At 35.7% G+C, this 20,688-nt stretch overlaps 1 protein-coding gene across 3 annotated transcripts in view; it reads left to right on the top strand.

Annotated features, from left to right (window-relative positions):
• TXNDC16 (thioredoxin domain containing 16) overlaps positions 1-828 on the top strand; it is a 97,308-nt gene extending 96,480 nt beyond the window's left edge. For all 3 annotated transcript variants that reach the window (XM_063090171.1, XM_063090170.1, XM_063090172.1), the window contains one exon: positions 462-828. In XM_063090171.1, the coding sequence (XP_062946241.1) occupies positions 462-727 (266 nt within the window). In that variant the 3' untranslated portion in view covers positions 728-828. The remainder of the gene's footprint in view (positions 1-461) is intronic.
• The last annotated feature ends 19,860 nt before the right edge of the window (positions 829-20,688 follow it).

Genomic DNA, 20,688 nt, shown 5'->3' with positions numbered 1-20,688 from the left:
AAGGAGACACTATATAAATAACAACAATAAATAAATATATATGTCCCACATTTTTGGGTTCATGAGAAATAGTTAGTTTCTCTGCAGATAGAGACTGAGGTAATGAGGGAAGCAGGAGACTTTTTCATTTTAACTTGTACCTGTCTGCATGTAACCTTATTATACATACAGCTATTTTTTAAAACCTCAGCAAGGGTTAACTGGCAGTGAGATTATGGATCTTTTTTGCCTTATTAATCTTTATTTAGGAAATAATAACTTATAAAAATGAAAATGGATAGTAATGACAAATGTATCAAGTTTCTTATTGACAGTGACAGTAAAATGATCTAGCTTTGCTTGGATAAGTAAAATGAATAAAGCCTTAGAAATATAGTTTTCAAAATAAAACATTTCTAGTATATTCGTGTGAAGATTTTATACCTGTTAATCTTTAACCTTTGATTGTGTCTTCCTTTCAGCAATTTTACCTGCTGAGGAATGGAAACCTCCTCTTCCAGCTTATGATTTTCTAAGTATGATGGATGCTTCAACTTCTGAACATCTTACTAGGGAAGTTCCTGAGTGTATGAAAGAAACAGATGGGCAGGAGAATGATAAGGAACAACATGAAGATAAATCAGCAACCAGGAAAGAACCAATTGAAACACTGAGAATAAAGCACTGGAATAGAAGTAATTGGTATAAAGAAGCAGAAAAATCATTTAGGCATGATAAAGAGTTATGATGCTCAAAAGTGAGCTGATTTCCTAGGGCTGTGCTTTTCAAAGTCTTTTTGGCTTATTTGATAGACTTATTTCATTAAAGAATAACACTAAATCATTTCAATTTTCTAGTCCAGTGCCATCCATTAGAATTATAATGCAAGTCACATAGTAATTTAAAATTTCCTAGTAGCTACATTAAAAGAAAGTAAAAATGTATAGGTCAAATTAATTTTAATAATATATTTTACCAAGTATACCCCAAATAGCTTAATCAATATAAAAATTACTAATGAGATATTTTACATTCCTTTTTTCATACCAATCTTCAAAATGCAGTGCATATTTTACATTTACTGCATTTCTCACCATGGAATAGCCAGATTTCAAGTGCTCATTAGCCACATGTGGCTTGTGACATCTGTACTGGACAGCTCAGTACCAGACAAAAAGTAGTTTAATTAATTTAACTTAGTTCTAGCTATGACATATATTTTGATTAAAATAAAAATGTAACTCTAATCAAAGTTGACTCCACAGTGGAATCACACAGCTGGCAGTTATATTTGTTTTGTTGTTATTGTGATGTTAAATCCAGTGTTTCTCAACTGGGGTCAATTTTTCCCTCAGGGGACATTTGGCAATGTCAAGACATTTTTGGTATCATGACTAGGGGTGCAACTGGCATCTTGTGGGTAGAGGCCAGGGATGCTGCTAAACACCCTACACTGGACAGCCCCCCACAAGGAGGAATTATCCTGCCCAAAATGTCAATAGTGCAAAGGTTGAGTAATCTTGTGTTAAACTAACCTGTGGCAGACGGGGCTCCCTGAATTTTCTGATTCTGCTCAATTATCATGTTTGAAAAAATCTTAGATATTAATATTAAACGGTCGTATCTTTATTATCATCGGGACACAACCTTTTCTTATAAACTCATTTTTATGATACATGGGTACTTCAAAAAATTCATGGAAAGGTTTTTATTGTCTTTTGATTCTGTTTGCCCATGAATTTTTAAAGTACCCTAATATTTTCAAAAAGTTATGAGGTAACCCAGAAAACCTCCTAAAATCTTCTCTTATTTCTATAAGTTATATTGCTAATTTCAGGTTGAACAGGAATTAAACATTCTGCCATCTCCTCACACAAAAAGATGCTCCCTCATCTGAAACATGTCTGAAATCTACCATTGTGAGCTTTAGACAAATCAGTTGGTCTCCCTGGGCCCTAGGACTTCATTTATATAATGAGAGGAGATTAGCCCAAAAATTAATTTTTTATTCCAAATCGTTACTTGTGTGACTAATCTGTCTGCAGCAATTGTTTGTCTTGTTGCTCTGTACATCCTTCGAACATTTATTGAGAACATTCTACTTGGTGCTCCACTATATTTCTTCTTGTAATATCTACTTGGCATATCTTATTCTTTAAAATTTCTGTATATATGATTTGCCGAGTATAATCAAGTTTCATAAGAGGAATTAAAATAATCATAAAATACCACATGTTCTCACTTATTAGTGGGAGCTAAAAATTAATATATAAATTCACACACACACACACACACACACACACACACACACACACACACACACACAAAAAAAAAAACCGGGGTGGGGGGAAGAAGATATAACAACCACAATTACTTGAAGTTGATACGACAAGCAAACAGAAAAGACATTGTTGGGGGGGGGAGGAGAGGGAGGAGGGAGGGAGGTTTTGGTAAGGGGCAACAATAATCAACCACAATGTATATCGACAAAATAAAAGTTAAAAAAAAAATTTTTTTTTAAATCATAAATAGCTGAATTTCAATAAATGCATAAACCATTTGCTACTCTCAGCACCCCCTCCTAGATTTTTTTCCATAGCATGTAATTATTAGTTCAGTTCAATCTCATTTACTTTTATTTCTAATATAGGAGAAATGAGAATGAACTGTAAATATAGTTTGTAGTAATAAAACATCATCAGCCTAATGTTAGAAAATGCTAATTAACTATAGGCACATAGAAACATGAAATTGATTAGTCATTGTATCATAGTCAGCAATTTTGACAGTCATTAATACATGTTCATTGAATAATTTTAAATAAAGTGTCTGGATTTCAGGCTACCTTCAAAAGCTTTCTTTGGCCTTTATCATGCCATCTATTGGACCACTTACCCTCTGTCAGTTGGATTTCTTTGGTTGCAAGCAACAGTCTATTAGTCCATTTCTATTGCTTAGAACAAAATACCTGGAACTGGTCAATTTGTAAGAAAATGAAATTTATTGCTTACAGTTTCAGAGGCTGGGAAGTCCAAAGTCCAAGGAACACATCTGGTGAAGGCTTTGGTGCTGGTGACAGTGATGCAGGGGTCTTATGGCAGAGCAGAAAGAGAGCTCCTTGTGTGCTCTCCTTTTAAAGCCCTCAGAACCATGCCCATGACCACCATTACACCATCAAGTGGATTAATCCATTCACTACGGCATGGTCCTTACAATCTAATCACCTCTTTGAGGCTCTGCCTTTCAACTACCGTTATAGGATTAGCCACCCTCAACAGTGATAGTGGGGATTAAGTTTTGGGGATACACTGAATCCAAGGTAAACAGAAATTCAAGTTTGGCTAATTTAAGAAAAATGGGAATATTGGGTAATTTACAGTTAGAAGAAAAATTAAACTGGGAAAGGTAGGAACCAAGGTTGTTCTGGGACATATGTAGCAGGAACTAACAGCTCAGTGATGAGTCAGTTCCAATATTTTTTAATCTTTTGCGATTCAGGGAGTCCTGGGAAAGTTGGTTGGGGGAAGACAAGGCACTTTAATTGGCAATCCTAACAAGACATGCAAAAGAGGTAAATTTTCCAAAAGAAATCTAAATTCTGTTTACCGGAAAAAGAGAGAGTGAAAAACAGCAACAAAGAAATAGTAAACCCATGAATCCCTGACACCACTTGCTGTTCTATCTGTGCTTTGTATCTTCTCAGGTCTTTCTGCCACATTTTCTAATCCATTTTTGAGAGCTCCAAAAGCCCTCTCCACCCTGCGTGGTTATAGTTGTCCTATATTTTCCCTTGGTCCTGTAATGGAGTTGGTGGCCAGTGCATTCTACATAGCATCTCCTCTCTCATGAATCAGATTCTTTCACCCTCTCCTGCCTCATCTGTGCTAGAAGGTAAACGTTCCTGGTCCATTGCTTCCAGCCCTTGTGAGTAAATATTCCATGGACTGTTTTTCAAAATTCTTGGAGTTCATCATTCAAGTTTATACTTCTTTTAAAAACTAAATGTGTGTAAGGTGAACAATAATAGATTGCAGATCAGTTGAGTGTCTGTTGTTGGTAATAGAAAGTAATCAAACAGATACACCTTGGGAGTTGCACTTCTGCCTAAGATGTAGAAAGCTGCAACAGAATGTTACTCCAATGTTCTCTAACAACAACAACAACAAAAGTTGTAACTTTTCTTATACCCATTAGAGAAAATAGTCTGAATTCCAAAGAATGACAAGCCCCTTCAAAGAGAAATAATACATGAACTCTTTCACATTTGGCAGAGAACAGGAGGCCGCCACTAAGGCAAGTAAGAAATTATCAAGAACATAGAAGAGTCTAAGATTTTACCCAACTTCCAAGTTAGTGAGTTAGCTTGTCACGGATTCCTGAGTCAGAGACAAAGGACTTTATTACTCACACCAGTAGCATTACAGCATCAGCATTTGTTCTGTTTCCCTGATTCCAAATCCCACAGTGCAATGAGATGAGGGCCAGGTGACACCTGTACACATAGTGGGTTGTGTTATAGGGGAGGAACCCTGAATTTAGGGAGTCCATATATTTTATTATGGGTATGTAGCATGCCTGCCCTTTGCTCTAGAAGGAGGTAAGGCTGGAGAGCTGGAAAGAGGCAAAATTATGCAGAGTATTGGAAGCCATAGATGGTAAGGCATTTGAATGTTATTTTAAGTGCATCAAGGTTGTTCTGGTTGTCATAGGTGTGGCCACGGAGATGAAGAGAAGAGGGTGAATTTCAGCTTTATTTGAGAGGTTTATCTTATAGACCTTGCCGATAGATTAAATCTAGGTTTTGAAAGAAATGAAGGAATCACAGATGAGTCTTAAGTTTCTTATATTAGTAACCGAGAGAATGAGGTGTCATTTATAGAAATGGGGAATAGGGAAGATGGGGTAGTGTTGGAGGTGGACGGAAAATCAAAAGTTCCATTTTGTCCATGTTAAGATTGAAAAACCTATTTGATATCAAGTGGAGATTTCAAGTTGGCAGTTGGATACTTGAATCTGGAGGTCGGTGGGAAGATTTCATTTATTAATTCAATTAATATTGAGTGTCTCTTGTCTGCCGGGAGCTGTTTTTGGTAGTGTGAATAAAATGGGGGGGAGGGAGAGGGGAGAAGTGGTGGACTAATGGGTACAAAATCATGCTATCTACCCTGAGTGAATCATTGTGCAGTATATGCATGTATTGAAACAACACACTGTACCCCACAAGTATGTACAAGTAAATGTTAAAATATTTTGAATAAAATAAAAATTTAAAAAACAAAAGAAAAAACAAGCCTCTTTGTTCATGGAACTTACATTTTAGTGCAGGTGAGAAAGAAAATAATCAAGTAAATACACAGGTGGTGATAACTGCTATGAAGAAAAATAAGACAAAGGGGGATAGGGAGTGGTATGGGAATTTTTGTTTGTTCTTCTACTTGTTTTTAATAAAGTATGGTTAAGAAAGGCCTCACTGATGGGATACTTCAGTAAAAACTAAAAAGGAAGCACGGGAGCAAGTCTTAGGGTTATTTGTGATCAACCCTGTTATTGAAAATATTTAAAATGCTAGATAATTTTTAAAAAATCTTTCTTAAAAGGATTGAGGTGCTGACAGGAGACCAAAATATTACCAAGCCGAAATCGAAGTGAAAGCAGGAAACCAGAGAAGTAAAGGAAACAGTTTAGATGCCTTTAGATGCTTTCTCCTAAAATTTGTCCATGTGCGCTAACTTAGCTCTCATCTTTTTATTCCAAAAAGTTTTTTTGTTCTCACTGTTTTACAAAAACAAACAAAAACCCCCTCAAAAACATGAAAATCCTTGCATACATTTTTAAACTGGGGAATTTTAATGTCTTTCACTTATCATTTTAAAACCAAGGAAATTTTATAACTTCTTTGTATATATCTGTTAAATGATGGGTAATCTGTATTTAAGTAGGGATGAATGACTCTTAAAAGAAAATAAAAAGAATCCTGGATAGTTTTCCCTTCAAGTCAAACGTCTGGTTGTTTAAATAAGCTTCTTGTTTAAATGAAAAACTTAAGAAATAAAAATAAATATAAAAATAAAAACATGCAGTCAGGTTTCTCTAGCCACTAGGTGTCTCTGTTGGAGGGTTTTTGGTTAGAGGAAAATTCTAAATCCTCCCAAGCCCCTTACCCCCATCTCCACCCCCACCCCTAGTCATGCGCCTATGGTGAGATTCCACGTCCACTGGGGGTGGGGGTGGGGGGTCCAGAACTGGTCCAGCCTGGCCCAGAGGCTTGTGGAATGGGTGTATGTTCTGTGTGTGTGTGCAGTACCCAGTAGATGTCCTTATCCCCAAGCTTCAGTTTTGCCATGGGGTCTGAAGTCAAAGCCTAGGTTCAACCCAAGATGGAAAGTTGGGACCCTCATAGGACTATACCTGTGAGTTAGACGTGAACTGAAAATGAAAGAAAGGGAAAGAAAAAAAAAGTTTCCATCTCCGCAATACTCAACTACTACAAGGAAAGGTTTTAATGCTCAGTAAGCAAAAGAAAAAAAGCCAAATCGTCTCTGAGAACTTGGAACTATATCCAGTCCTTGAGATTTGCAAACCAAATCGACATAGCCTGTGAGGCTCCAAAAGAACCTCAAGAGATGACTGTAGTTTAAAATGGTGCCATATAGGTCCTAGAGCTAGGAACTTGGCAGAAGCAAACACACATACTTTCAGGGGAAAGCCACCTTCATTGTAGGCCTCAAAGTATTCCTCAAGATAACTTTTTCAAGGACAATGATCTACATGTAGTCAAAATTAAGCAAGCACACAAGGAAAAACCAAGAAGTGAATGAGAAGCAGTAAGAATTATCAGCAAAAACAAATCAATAAAGACTTCAGATATTAAAATTATTAGACATATTATAAAATAATTATGCTTACTATGTTTCAAGAAATAAAAGGCAAGCTTGAACATGTATATCTTCAGAAAACAGGCAACTTTAAAAGGCAACAGCTGATCTGAAAAAGAACCAGGTAAAACTTCTAGAAATAAAGAAATACAATAACTAAAATTAGAAATTCAAATTAGACATAGCTGAAAAGAGAGAAGTAAACAAAAACTAGAACAAAAATTATTCAGAATACAAGGGTACTTCAAAACATTCATGGAAAGATTCGTACTATCTGTTAATTGTATTTTTCCATGAACTTTTTTTAATTTGAATTTTATTTTTTTCATTGTATGTGTTTATGGGGTGCAGTTTGTTGTTTCAATACATGCATGTATTGTATAATAATCTAATCAGAATAGTTTGCATATCTACCACCTAAACATTTATCATTTCTTTGTGGTTATAATATTCAAGATCCTCTTTTCTGGCTATCTTGAAATACACAATACAATCTTATTAGCTATTGTCACCCCAGGTCACCAGAACTTATTCTTCTTCTCTAATTGTAACTTTGTAATTTTGTACCAGTCTACCAACCTTTCCCTGTACCCCCTCCCCTCTGCCTTTCCCTGCCTCTGGTAATCACTATTCTACTATTTCTCTCTTTTAAATTTAATTTTTTTAATTGACCCATGATAATTGTATATATTTATGGAGCACAATGTGATAATTGGGTACATTCATACTGTGTACAATGGTTATATCAGGGTGCTTAGTACATCTGTCACCTCAAACATTTGTCATTTTTTTGTGTTAGGAACATTCAACATCATCTTGACTAGCTATTCAAAGATACATGGTGCTTTCTTGTTACCTGTAGTCTCCCTATATTACTATACAACCCTATATCCCATTCTTCCTATCTCTCTAATATTCTGTATTTACTAACCAACCTCTCCCTATTCCTTTATTCCCTTTCCCCCCACCAATCTCAAGTAACCACTATTCTACTTTCTACTTCTATGGGATCAACTTTTTTAGCTTTCACATATGAGTTGAGAACATGTGGTATGTCTCTCTGCCTGGCTTATTTCACTTAACATCATTTTCTCCAAGCTCATCCATGTTGTTGCAAATGGGAGAATTCCATTCTTTTTTTATGGCTGAGTAATATCTCATTGTATATATATACCACATTTTCTTTATTCAATCATCTGTGGAAGGACATTTAGGTTGGTTCCAACTCTTGGATATTGTGAATAGAGCCACAATAAACATGGGAATGCAAGTGTCCCTTCGACTTGGTGATTTCCATTCCTTTGGATATATACCCAGTAGTGGGATTGCTGGATCGTATCGTAGTTCTATCTTTTGTTGTTTGAGAAATCTCCATACGGTTTTCCATAGTGGCTGTACTAATTTACATTTCCACCAACAATGAATAAGAGTTCCCCTTTCTCCACATCTCTGTCAGCATTTGTTATTTTCTTTCTTATGATAGTAGCCGTTCTAACTAGGGTGAGATGTTATCTCATTGTTTCCATGAACTTTTTGAAATACTCTCATATGTAATAGAGAGATGAAAGGATGAAGAAGAGATTAAAAGTTCTGGGAGATGGAGTGAGAAAGATAGACATGCACAATAAAAGTTCTAGGAGAAGACAGAGAGAGAGAGAATGGGGATAGAGAAGCCAGATGAAGGAAGAATTAACTGAGAATTTTCCAAAATGATGAAAGATACCAATTCACAAATCCAGGAAGTGTATAAATTTCTAAACAGATTAAATAAAGAGAAATCCACACTAGAGACACAGTGAAACTACACAGTGAAATGCTAAGGCAAAGAAAACCTTAAAAGGAGCTAGAGAAAAAAGATTACATTTAAAGTTGTGGTCGTTAGACAACAGCTGAACCAGGAGACAGTGAAATGATATCTTCAATAGGCTGAAGGAAAAATAATTGCTAACCTAGAATTTTATATCCAGTGAAAATATTTGTCAAGAAAAAGAGTAAAATGAAGGCATTTCAGAATAGCCAAAACAGACCTGCCATCAGCAAAATAAGGAGACTGAGAACATATACTTCACGTGAAAGGAAAGAGATCCTAGATGGAAGGGAAGAGAAGCAAAAGTGAATGAGGAATAACGTGGTAAACGTGATAAATCTGAATGAGCATTGAATGCATGAAATATCTTATGAGGTATTTAAAAAGCAAACAAAATTAACATATACAATGACAATATGTAAGTAGGAAAGGGAGTCAATAAAGTTAATGTATTCTAAGTTCCCTAGGAAATGATAAACTTGTTGATTAATTTTAGGTTTCAATAAGTATGCATTTTTCAATTTCTAGAGTATTCACTAAAAGAATTGGAAACTTTCAAACTATGAAAGGAAAAAAAAATGTAGCTAAAAAAATGATCAACCAGAGGAAAGCAAGAAAGAAAAATAAATGAAACATAGAACAGGTGGGATAAATAGCCCAAAATAAGACAGCAATTCAATCTTAAGGATCAGTAAATACATGCAAGTAGACCAAATGTTCTAATTAAAAGACTGTCAAGATCAAAAGCACCAATTATATGAAGTTTACAAGAGATACATGTAAAACTTAAATTTATTGGAAGGTTGAAAGTAATAGAAAAAAAGATTCACCATGCAATTTCTAAATAAGAGAAAGCTGGTAAGATAAGATAGCCTTAATGTTAGATAAGATAGGCATTAACTCAAAAGGTATTATTAAAGAGAGATAGTCACTTCATAATGATAATGTTCAGCTTACCAGTAAGCTTATAATATTTGCAAATGTGTAATCACCTAATAACATAGTATCAACTTGTATGAAGCAAAAATTAATAGAAGTAGAAAAATTTCCCATCACATTTTTAAGTATCTAAGTAATTGACAGAGCAGGCAGAAAAAAAAATAAGGGAAGTTATGAAGATTTAAACAATGTCATTAATAAACTTGACATTACTTTACCCAGTGACTGCAGAATACACATTCTTTTCAAGTACACACAAAATATTTATAAAAATTGACACATATTGGGCTATAATGCAAGTCTCAGTAATGGTTAAAGGATTAAAACCATAAACCACATGTTCTCTGACCACAATCCTATTAATCTAGAAATTAATAACAAAATGATACCTAGAGATGTAGAGTTAAAGAGCTGAGCATGCAAGCCCAAGTTGAGAGAAAAATCTGTCTTATTATTGGCAAACTTGGAATTAAAACTGAGTGTCCTTCACATCCATTTAGTGGGATGATACCATATAGTCTTTCCTATCCATAACATTTCTTTATGCATTGAAAATTTAAAAATATATAATACATAAAAATAATACTAAAATGGTCTATTACTGGATTATTGAAGAAGCAGACAATTCAAACATCTCTCTCAGAGTTGGTTAATGTTCTAACACTTCATGGTTGTAGGCAATAATTTCACATTCTCTTAAAATAAGCCTTTTTTTCCCTTTTATTAAGATATGTTAAGAGAAGTCTATCTAAGATTTAGCTTAGATAACTCAGGGTCAAGTCCTTACACAGGCCTTAAGAGCTATAAAAAAAACAGATGCAGAATCTGGAGTCTTGTGAAATATTCCAGACAGCCCTCCTGACTTATAGTGGGCAAAACTTCACGTCAGCTTTTTAATCAAATAAAGCACTCATTTCCTCTGACATTAAATGCAGTCTGGATTTTTCTGTTTCTCATGTAGATATTTTATATAGTTATGCTGGCTATTTTTGAAGAACTAATTTTCTTCACATTTAAACTTATTGCCTTGTTAGAAATACAGCATAACCAGCTCCCAGTTATTTGTGCCGTGAAACTTCTGAATGTCTGGTTTATTGCACTGAGACTGACTAATGCAATTAAATAAATCACTTCCCCAAAGTTACCAGGATAGGACACATCATCCCTAGATGGTCTTGACAAATGTGAAGAGTAAGTAAATCCCTATTTAGACATTATAAGAATGAAGGATCATTCTTGTTCCTAAAGATATTTATCTTCTTGGGGGAAAAGCTATTAAAAGACAGTTTCCTTAAAGATAGTCTAACAAAAATATCATTCAAAGAAATTCTCCTGTTTGGTAAACAGAATTGAGAATGTCTGCACATTCAGAAACATCTGGGAGAAATAACCAGTATAGCACACTGGTTAGAGAATGGGCTTTGAATTTGGACTGAAGAGTCTTTGAGTCCTGACTCTTCCCGTCCTTAGCTGTGTGATACTGTAAAGTTACATAAAATCTCACATCTTAGTTTCTTCATTGGCGAAAATACTGCTCACCACATAGTGTTGAGGATTAAATGGGAGCATGCATAGTAAGCATTTGGTAAATGTCATCTTAAATATTGGTTCATTTATTAGAATTTTTTCCTGTTCACAAAGTAATACATTCTTGTAAAAAAAATTAGAATAATACAGAAATATACAAAAAATGCAATAGTCAGCCTCACTTCCCTCTAACTCCAATTATGGAGTCAAGTAGTAACAACTATTAACAATTTGAGTTCTATTTGACCTTCTAAATATTTGACTTTGTATTCTTAGTGTTCAAAATACCTATGTTAGAACACATTTTTAAATAAATTTACCTTTTTTATATATAGAATTAATTTTTTTTCTTTCACTTCATAATGTTAAATATTTTATACATATTTAGTGTTCACACTGAGATCAGGAGGAAGAGTTTTGTAAGAATTTGTCCCATTTGATCAGTAAAGTAGTCCACAGTTGCTTTTTTGGATTAGGGTTTGTTCTTCAAACCTGAACTTTAAAAATTAACATACCCTGGCTGAAAACAGCATTCCCTTGGTGCCCCAGAGTGCAGTGCTTGAGAGCCCCGTTCTGTACTGAGTAGCAATCCACCAGATGTCGTGCTAAGGGCTACCTCCACCATGTGTCTAGGTATCACGTGTGGTTACTAGTATCTGACGCATATGACTGCAGGAGTGAATGTTGTGTCAGTTAATACTTTGCTGCATGTAACAGATAATCTAACAGTAGCTTAAACACACAGGGTTTTATTTTAAGTGACAAGAAGTCTGCAGATATAGCAGCTCCATGATGGTGTCCATGTCCTAGGTTCTGTCTTTTGGGTTCGCCATCTGTAATGAAATGGCTTATTTCCTCTTGACTGCAAGATGCCTGCTGAAGCTCAAGCACCTAGTATGTTTGCAAGGCAGGAAGAAGTAGGAAGGGTGGTGCCAATATGTGTCTCTCCATTTCATAAGGAGAACAAAGGCTTAATCAAAAGTACCCTGGGAGACTTTGCTAGGGTATCGTGTTTATGCTAAAGCTGGGCCTCAGGGCTATCTGCAAAAGAGCTGGGAAGCAGGCCGCATATTTGGTTTCCAACCTCTACACTGGGAAACAGCAATGGAAACCAGTGTAACCAATCCACAGGACGAGAGTGACAGTATCTGCCATCTCTTGACTTGGTGCTGCTATTGCTCTTCTCTATTCGGTCAGCCCTGATGAAAATCAATTAGCTTGTAAAATGCCGAATCTATTTTATGATGATATCATGGAAATTAAACAAGGCAATGTAGGGGGGAAATGGCTTTATAAATTGGAAAACTTAATATGAGTGCCTTTCTATCCTCAGGTGCCTTTCTAGTGCTTTTCTATCCTCAAGTTTTGTTTTGGGTATCCCCGTTGTCCCTCCCTGCACCTGAGCATTGTTCAGGGACACATTGGAGCACTGAGAAGGTCTCCCAAAGCCCAAGGATCTTTATGTAAATCAGTTCATCCCTTCTTGGAATTTTGGATACCAAAGAAAATTGGTCTCTTTGTAGCCATTTCTACAGGCAGAGGATCATGGCTTATATTTGCTTAACATATAAGACTGATTCAAAATGACTCCTCAAAGAACAAGGAAAATCACCTAAGATGATGCCCTGTATTGTCTACTTACTTACCAGAGAAGTGGAGTTCAGCTTTTCCCACTAAAAGAAAAAAAATATGGCTATACCAAAAACTAGAAAATATGCAGTTATTGCAATACTTGTAAGTGGTATAATCAATTCTCTGAGGTTTCAGGCAGCATATCTTCAGATCACATCATTTATTCATTTACATTTATTCCTTCAGCCAACAAACATCTTTGGTGCCTGTTAAGTGCCAGCCCCTGAGCTAAGTGTGTGGACATAACTTCAAATCAGGCATGGTCTGTTACCTGAAGGACCTTAGCAACTAGCATGGGGAAGATGCAGAAATTACTTTTGCCTGTTGTGTTGTAAGCGCTGGGGCAGAGCATTGCCTAGAATGGTAGGGAATCCCAGAGGAGACGCAGCTAAATTAGGCTGGGGGCCAGAAACTTTCCAGGGGAGGGGATGCTTTGGCTGAATTTTGAAATATGAATAGAAGTTGCTAAAGGAATTTCCAGGGAGAGGAAAGAGCATGAGTAAGGCCATGGAGGCCTCAAACAACCTGGTGCACGCTGAAACAAGAGTAGTAGTCCCTTTATGGAGTGAAGGGTTGTGGGGAAAATAGAATAATTTAGTCAGATTCCCTCCGCTCAGGTCTGGCTGGGGGGTGGAGCAGCACATTTCTTGTAAACAGGTTGTGTGTGGGTAGAGTTAGTGCTCATGTGCACCCATGTATCTTTCTAGTTAATTGCTATTGTGTGTTCTGCAGTTTTGTGAAGCAGGCTGGACAGCTGAGCTCCCTTCTAACAATAGAGCATGTTTACTCTGCTGGCAGCTGCTCAGTTTCAGTTTTTTCTTTGGACTTTGCCAGTAGCCGTTGAGTTTCTGAGTTTCTTTTTGTACTGCCTAGCTCATAGTGTTGTGTGTGCTGAATAAAGACTATTCCTTCTTCAACCAATGTTGCTTTGCCTCCTACGGATTTGTCACCCCTTTTCCCCTGGGTGACAGAGCCACCAAAGATTACTCAAAGCCCATCTCTTCTGAGCAGTGAGAAGCCCCCAAAGGGGTTAATCTCCCAGAACCCTCAAAAGTGAGGCATTCCTTCCATTTGGGAAATTAACCACAAATTGGGGTTCTCTTCCTGCATTTATTCTCCAGACCAGGAAGTTTCACGAAGAGAACATAGGTGGGGTTTTTGCTAAGTATAAGTTTAACAAATTTAACAATAGAAGCTGGTAATATTCAGTAAGACAAGCAAGGTGACATTCCATACTGCAATTTGCAAGAAGTTAAGTTGATCAACCAACAAAATCTTGATTTTAGCAAACATTCTCTTCTTACAGCAACTTCCCAGTATCTTTACATATCAATCAGTAGCCTGTCTTTGAGCCAGTAACCTTGCCGTGTTACAATTCTTTATCTTACAACAGAGACTATAGCCTGCGGAAAATTTCCTGTCCTTTGCAAGGTTAACATTTGAAACTGCAAGGCTTTGGAAAACCAGGCCCTGTGAAATACATTTGCTTTATGTGTACCTCACAAACCAAGGCTCCAAGGACCGTTTTGTACAGTTACCTAGCTTGTAGACCTGCATGTGAAGGGTTTGTGAATGGGCTCAAGGGGTCTGTGAGCACCAGACCCTAGCTTTAGCTCTACAATTGGTGTCATTGGCAGGATTACGCTACAATGGTATTTGTAGAAAAAGGAAGCCACGGAGGAACAGGAGTGCTGTTGCTGAACTAATGAACTAGAACTCTGGATTGTAGGTTATGAATTAGGGTTACAAGCTTATTAGGTGATTTCCTGCCTCCTCCCAAGAGTGAAAAAGTAAACTTTGAATATTTCTATATTGACAAAAGAAGAAAATTAAACATTTATAATGGATTGAGCCTAAAGCCCATGGTCTCCCCAAAATGATAATTACAATCATTTTAGAGTAATAGTCCTTTTCTTCTGGCCCCTCTGCTTACATTAGCTTAAGTAGATTAAACCCTCTGGGGACTTAAAAGTTGTAGGTGAATGTTCTATCCTGGAAATTGTAGTGAATCAGATACTCTCTAGAGCTGAAGTCATTTCCTGCAGTAATTTCCCCAGGCTATTAGAGTACCATTTATCTCTCCACAACATAAAATGCACAAAATTGGAACTGAGTTAGTAAACTTCCCTTAGCATCTCAATTATTATGATTCCAGGAAACTAATTGGGTATGGGAAGGTTAGAGACCAACATTTGCACATCAGTTTTCTTTCTTTAGCTTGGTATCAAAGTGTTCCAATGTTTCTCTAGTTTCCTAGAAGACTGGGGACTTTTCTAAAAGATGAGAGTTTTCCCACAATGAAGTGAAAAAAAGTGAAGTTTATTTTTAGATGTGTTTTATTTTAAAATGCAGTGAAAACATTTTGCCTATTGATTTTAAACCCCCTTTATGTATTTTTAAAGTTGTATTCTGGTGTACCCTGAGGTTTTGTACTGTGATCATTCAGAAGATGGTCAGTATTGACATATTTGTTTCTAATCCCCTGTGTGTGATGGTTGCTGCAGAAATGATTGACAATGAGCTTATTTCACTATATACCCCACTACAATATTGATTTATACTACCTTGAATGAGGGTACTTCAAAGAATTCATGGAAAGATTCATATTATCTTTCAATTCTATTTTTCCATGAACTTTTTGAAGTACCCTTATATTATATTCAGTTTTCCAATTTATAAAGCCATTTCCCCCCATACATTGCCTTGTTTAATTTCCATGAGATCATTATAAAATGGATACAGCATTTTACAAGCTAGGAAAGTAACCAAGAGGTTATGGCAAGTAGATCACACACTTAAGTCTTTATTTACATCACCTAGGAGAGCTTTTGGTAAAATAGTATTGTGTGCTTCACTCCCCACCCAGCTTCCAAGGTTCTTCTTTAACAGTTACAAAGCTGCCCAGCTGATGCTGATCGTGAACCTAATCAGGAACCCCTGGTTAAGAGGATTTTTCTAAGGCTCTTCAGGAGTAGAACCAGAACTCAAACCAAGGATGTTGGCTGCAAGTTCAGGGGCATTTCCCATAGATTACAAGTTAGGTAGGAGCAGTGGATGAGGGGCAGGATGCCATGTGATGGGGGATGTATGTAGATTGACGTGAATAGGCAAAAAAGATCGTGAATAGTCAAAAAAGATTGTGAACAGGCAAAAAAGATCTTAGAGCAATTTTCTTTCAAAAAAGAATTTTTTAAAAGTGAAGAAGTGACAGTCAATGATCAGAAATTTTCAGATTGGTAACATTATGGAATAATGGGGAAAGACGACAGGTCGTGTTGTTACTATGGACGTTTATGAGGTGAGCGTAATCTTTTTGTTTCTGTGCACAAAAAGCAGGAAATGCAGGAGAACAAGACAGAGGAAATGGTAGGTTTGTCCTTTGTATCCTGTAAAGAGGCAAGGTGAAAAAAATTCATGACAAGCTATAAAGTTGAAGGCAAATTATTAAAAAAAAATACTTTCTGTTAAACTGTAATAAACTCGTAGATATATGGGGAAGAGCTACTGCGTATTTTAGAAATTGAGTTATACTGAAGCCCCAGGAAGAAAGATCTGAGTGTTTCCATTTTTGTATTACATATAATAAAACTAAGCCTCAAAGAAGTAAAGGAACTTGCCTAAGATGTTTCACGTGTATGTGGAGAAGCCATTAAATCATGGCTATAATAAATGATAGACTAAAGAAGAGAGGAAAATCGACTCCAGGAGACTTTGAAAGTAGGCCAAGGTAGTGCAACTTACAACACATTTTGTGTTATTGATGGACTGTAACATTGCTTTTTTTGCCACCAAGGGAAACCACTGAGCTATGGTTATAAGATTTCTTCTTGGACATTAAAATTGAGACTTTGCAAATTCTTATTTTTCAGAAATCAGTGAAAACTTTCAGCCTTAGGCAGGATTAAAAAAAAAAAAAACAGATTTGGGGGAGAATTCATTTTAGGTAATATGTTTGTGCTACCACTTATCATCTGTTGGTTGAGAATCTGTTTTACAGGAAGCTGTTGTTAAGTATGAGCGTACTTCAGAAAGTTTGTTGAAAAATAGAATTAAAAGATAATATGAATCTTTCCATGAACTTTTTGAAGTACCTTTGTAGTATACTGCAAATACTTTCTTCTTTCAAGTGTTTATAGCTCTCAGAATCTGTATTACATGATATCGTGTCCTTTGTAAGATTTTTTTTCCAAGGCTATAAAAGACTTTTCAGGTTTATTTTGATATATTTTTACACTGTGTCTCTTTCTCTTTTTCTTATTTTTACTTATTTATTTTAATTGACACATTGTAATTGTACATACTTATGGGGTACAATCTGATGTTTTGATACATATATATGTTGTATAATAATCAGTTCAGGGTAGTTAGTGTGTCCATCACCTCATGCATTTATCATTACTTTGTGGCAGGAACATTCAAAAGCCTCTTCTCTAGCTGTCATGTAATGCATGAAACTGAACTGTTAACCACAGTCACCCCATTGTGAAACAGAACACCAAAACTTATTCTTCCTATCTAATTATAACTTTATACCCACTGGCCAACCTCTTCCTGTTTTCCCTTCCCCCAACCCCTCTCAAGTCTCTGGTAACCACTGTTCTACTCTTTGCTTCTATAATATCAACTTTTTTTTTTTTTTTTAGAATACATATATGAGTGAGATCATCGGGTATTTGTCTTTCTGTGCCTGGCTTACTTCACTTTATATTCCTCTCATCCATTCATGTTACCGCAAATGACACGATTTCATTCTCTTTTATGGCTGTATAGACTCCCGTTATGTACATATACCACATTTTAAAAGTCCATTCATCTGTTGTTGGACACTTAGGTTAATTCCATATTTTGGCTATTGTAAATAGTACTGCAGTAAACATGGGAGTGCAGTTATCTCTTACAGTCTGATTTCATTTCTTCTGGGTTTATACACAGTAATGGGATTGCTGGATCATATGGTAGTTCTATTTTTAATTTTTTGAAAAACCTCCATAATGTTTTCCATAATGGCTGTGCTAATTTACTCTCCCACCAACAGTGTGCAAGGGTTCTCATTTCTCCACATCCTCACCAACACTTGTTTTCTTTTCTCTTTATGATAATAGCCATTCTAACTAGGGTGAGGTGGTATCTCATTGTTATTTTGATTTGCATTTCCCTTATGATTAGTGATGTTGAGCATTTTTCCACATGCCTGTTGGCCATTCGTATGTCTTCTTTTGGGAAGTGTGTATTAAGATCCTTTGCCCATTTTTCAATTGGGTTATTTGGTTTTTTGCTGTTGAGTTGCTTATGTTCCTTATATATTCTTGATATTAACCCCTTGTCAGATGTATAGTTTATGAATATTTTCTCCCATTCTGTAGGTTGTCCCTTCACTCTGTTAACATTTTCCTTTGGTCTGCAAAAGCCTTTTAGTTTGATGTAATCCCACTTGTCTATTTTTGCTTTTATTGCTCGTGCTTCTGAAGTCTTATTTTAAAAGTTCTCGCCTAGCCCCGTGTTGTGAATCATTTCCCCTATGTTTTCCTCTAGCAGTTTCATAGTTTGGGGTTTTACATTTAAATCTTCAATCAATTTTCAGTTGATTTTTTTATATGATGAGAGGTAGAGGTCTAGTCTCATTCTTCTGCATGTGGATATCTAGTTTTCCCAGCACCATTTATTAAAGAGACTGTCTTTTCCCCAGTATGTATTCTTGGCAGCTTTGTCAAAGATCAGTTGGTTGTAGTTGTGAAAATTTATTCCTGGGCTCTTTATTCTGTCCCACTCGTCCATGTGTCTGTTTTAATGCCAGTACCATGCAGTTTTGATTACTATAGTTTTGTAGTATAATTTGAAGTCAGGTAAAGTGGTGCTGCCAGCTTTGTTCATTTTTCTCAGGATTGCTTTGGTTATTCAGGGTCTTTTTTGGTTCCATATGAATTTTAGGATTATTTTTTCTATTTCTTTGAAGAATATCATTAGTATTTTGATTGGGATTGCATTAAATCTGTAGATCAATTTGGGTAGAATGACTATTCTAACAATATAATCCTTCCAATCCATAAACACAGGATATCTTTCCATTTATTTGTGTCCTCTTTAATTCTTTCTTCTAAGTTTAATAGTTTTCAGGGTATTTTACTACCTTGATTAAGTTTATTCATAGGTATTGTATTTTTTTGGTATTATAAAAGAAATTGTTTTCTTGATTTCATTTTCAATAGTTTGCTATTAGTATATAGAAATGCTACTGACTTCTGTTTGTTGATTTTGTATCCTGCAACTTTACTAAATATGTTTATTACTTCTAATAGTTTTTTGGTGGAATCTTTAGGGTTTTATATATGTAAATTCATGTCATTTGTAAGCAGGGACATTATGACTTCCACCTTTCCAATATAAATGCCTTTTACTTCTTTCTCTTGTCTAATTGCTCTGGCTAGGACTTCCAGTACTATGTTGAATACAAGTGCTAAAACTGGGTATCATGGTCTGGTTTCTGATCTAAGAGGAAAAGCTTTCAGCTTTTCTCTATTTAGTATGATGTTAGTTTGTGGGTCTTTATTGTGTTGAGGTACATATTTTCTATACCTAATATGTTAAGAGTTTTTATCATGGAGGATTGTTGAGCTTTGTCAACTGCTTTTTCTGCATCAATTGAAATATCACATTTTTTTTTCTTTCTTTCTGTTAAAGTGGTGTATCACATTTATTGACTGCATATGTTAAACCATTCTTGCATCCCTGGGATAAATCCCACTTGATCATAATGAATGATATTATTAATGTGGTGTTGGATTCTATATGCTAGTATCTCATTCGGAATTTTTGCATTTATGTTCATCAGGAATATTTGCCTGTAATTTTTTGTTGTTGTGTTTTGTCTGGGTTTGGAGTCAGAGTAATGCTGGCCTTGTAAAATGAGTTGGGAAGTATTCCCTCGTCTTCAATTTTCTGGAATGATCTGAGAAGAACTGGTACTAGTTCTTCTTTAAATGTTTGTTAGAATTCAGCAGTGAAGCCATCAGGTCCTGGGATTTTCTTTTTTTCTTTTTTTTAAATTTATTTTTTGTTAGCATATTCATTTTACAGATCATTTATTCTTTAAGCTGCTTATCCAATCTCCACCCTCCCCCTCTCCTTTTCTCTTCACCTTCTCCCTCCCCCCTCTAATAACCATAGATTTGTTCTCTCCATCTGATAGATCAACTGTTCCTCTGTTGGTTTGTTGCTTAGATGATCTGTCCAGTACCAATACAGGTGTGATCAAGTCCTCCCCTATTACTGTAAATCAGATGCTGCTTCTGTTACTCTGGAGTGTGCTTTATGGAGAGAGAGGACCTCTTCTTTTTCTTTTCTGGGCTTTTCTTTAATGGAAGACTTTGTATTACTAACTCAATTGCCTCACTCATTATTGGTCTGTTTCTATTTCTTAATAATTTAATCTTTGTAGAAATGTGTCCAGGAATTTATTGATTTCTTCTATGTTATCAAATTTGTTGGTATATAGTTGTTCATAATAGTCTCTTATGATCCTTTGTACATCTGTGATATTAGTTATAGTGTCTTCTTCATTTCTGATTTTATGTATTTGAGTCTTCTCTCTTTTTTCTTGATTAGTCTATCTTTTCAAAAAACCAACTCTTTGCCAATCTTTCCAATTGTTTTTGTAGTTTCTATTTCATTTATTTATGCTCTGGGCTTTATTATTTCTTTTCTTCTGCCAATTTGTGTTTAGTTTGTTGTTTTTCTAGTTCCTTTAGGTGCAACATTAAGTTTTTTATTAGAAGTTGTTCTTTTTTGATGTAGGCATTTATTGTTATAAACTTTCCTCTTGGAACTGCTTTTGCTATATCCCATATGTTTTGGTATGATGTGTTTCCACTCTCATTTGTCTCAAGGAATTTTTAAATTTTCCTTTTAATTTCTTCATTGACCCATTCATTG

The sequence above is a fragment of the Cynocephalus volans genome, chromosome 3 (assembly GCF_027409185.1).
Source record: "Cynocephalus volans isolate mCynVol1 chromosome 3, mCynVol1.pri, whole genome shotgun sequence".
Taxonomy (NCBI): domain Eukaryota; kingdom Metazoa; phylum Chordata; class Mammalia; order Dermoptera; family Cynocephalidae; genus Cynocephalus; species Cynocephalus volans.
This window is presented reverse-complemented; position numbering and strand designations above follow the sequence as displayed.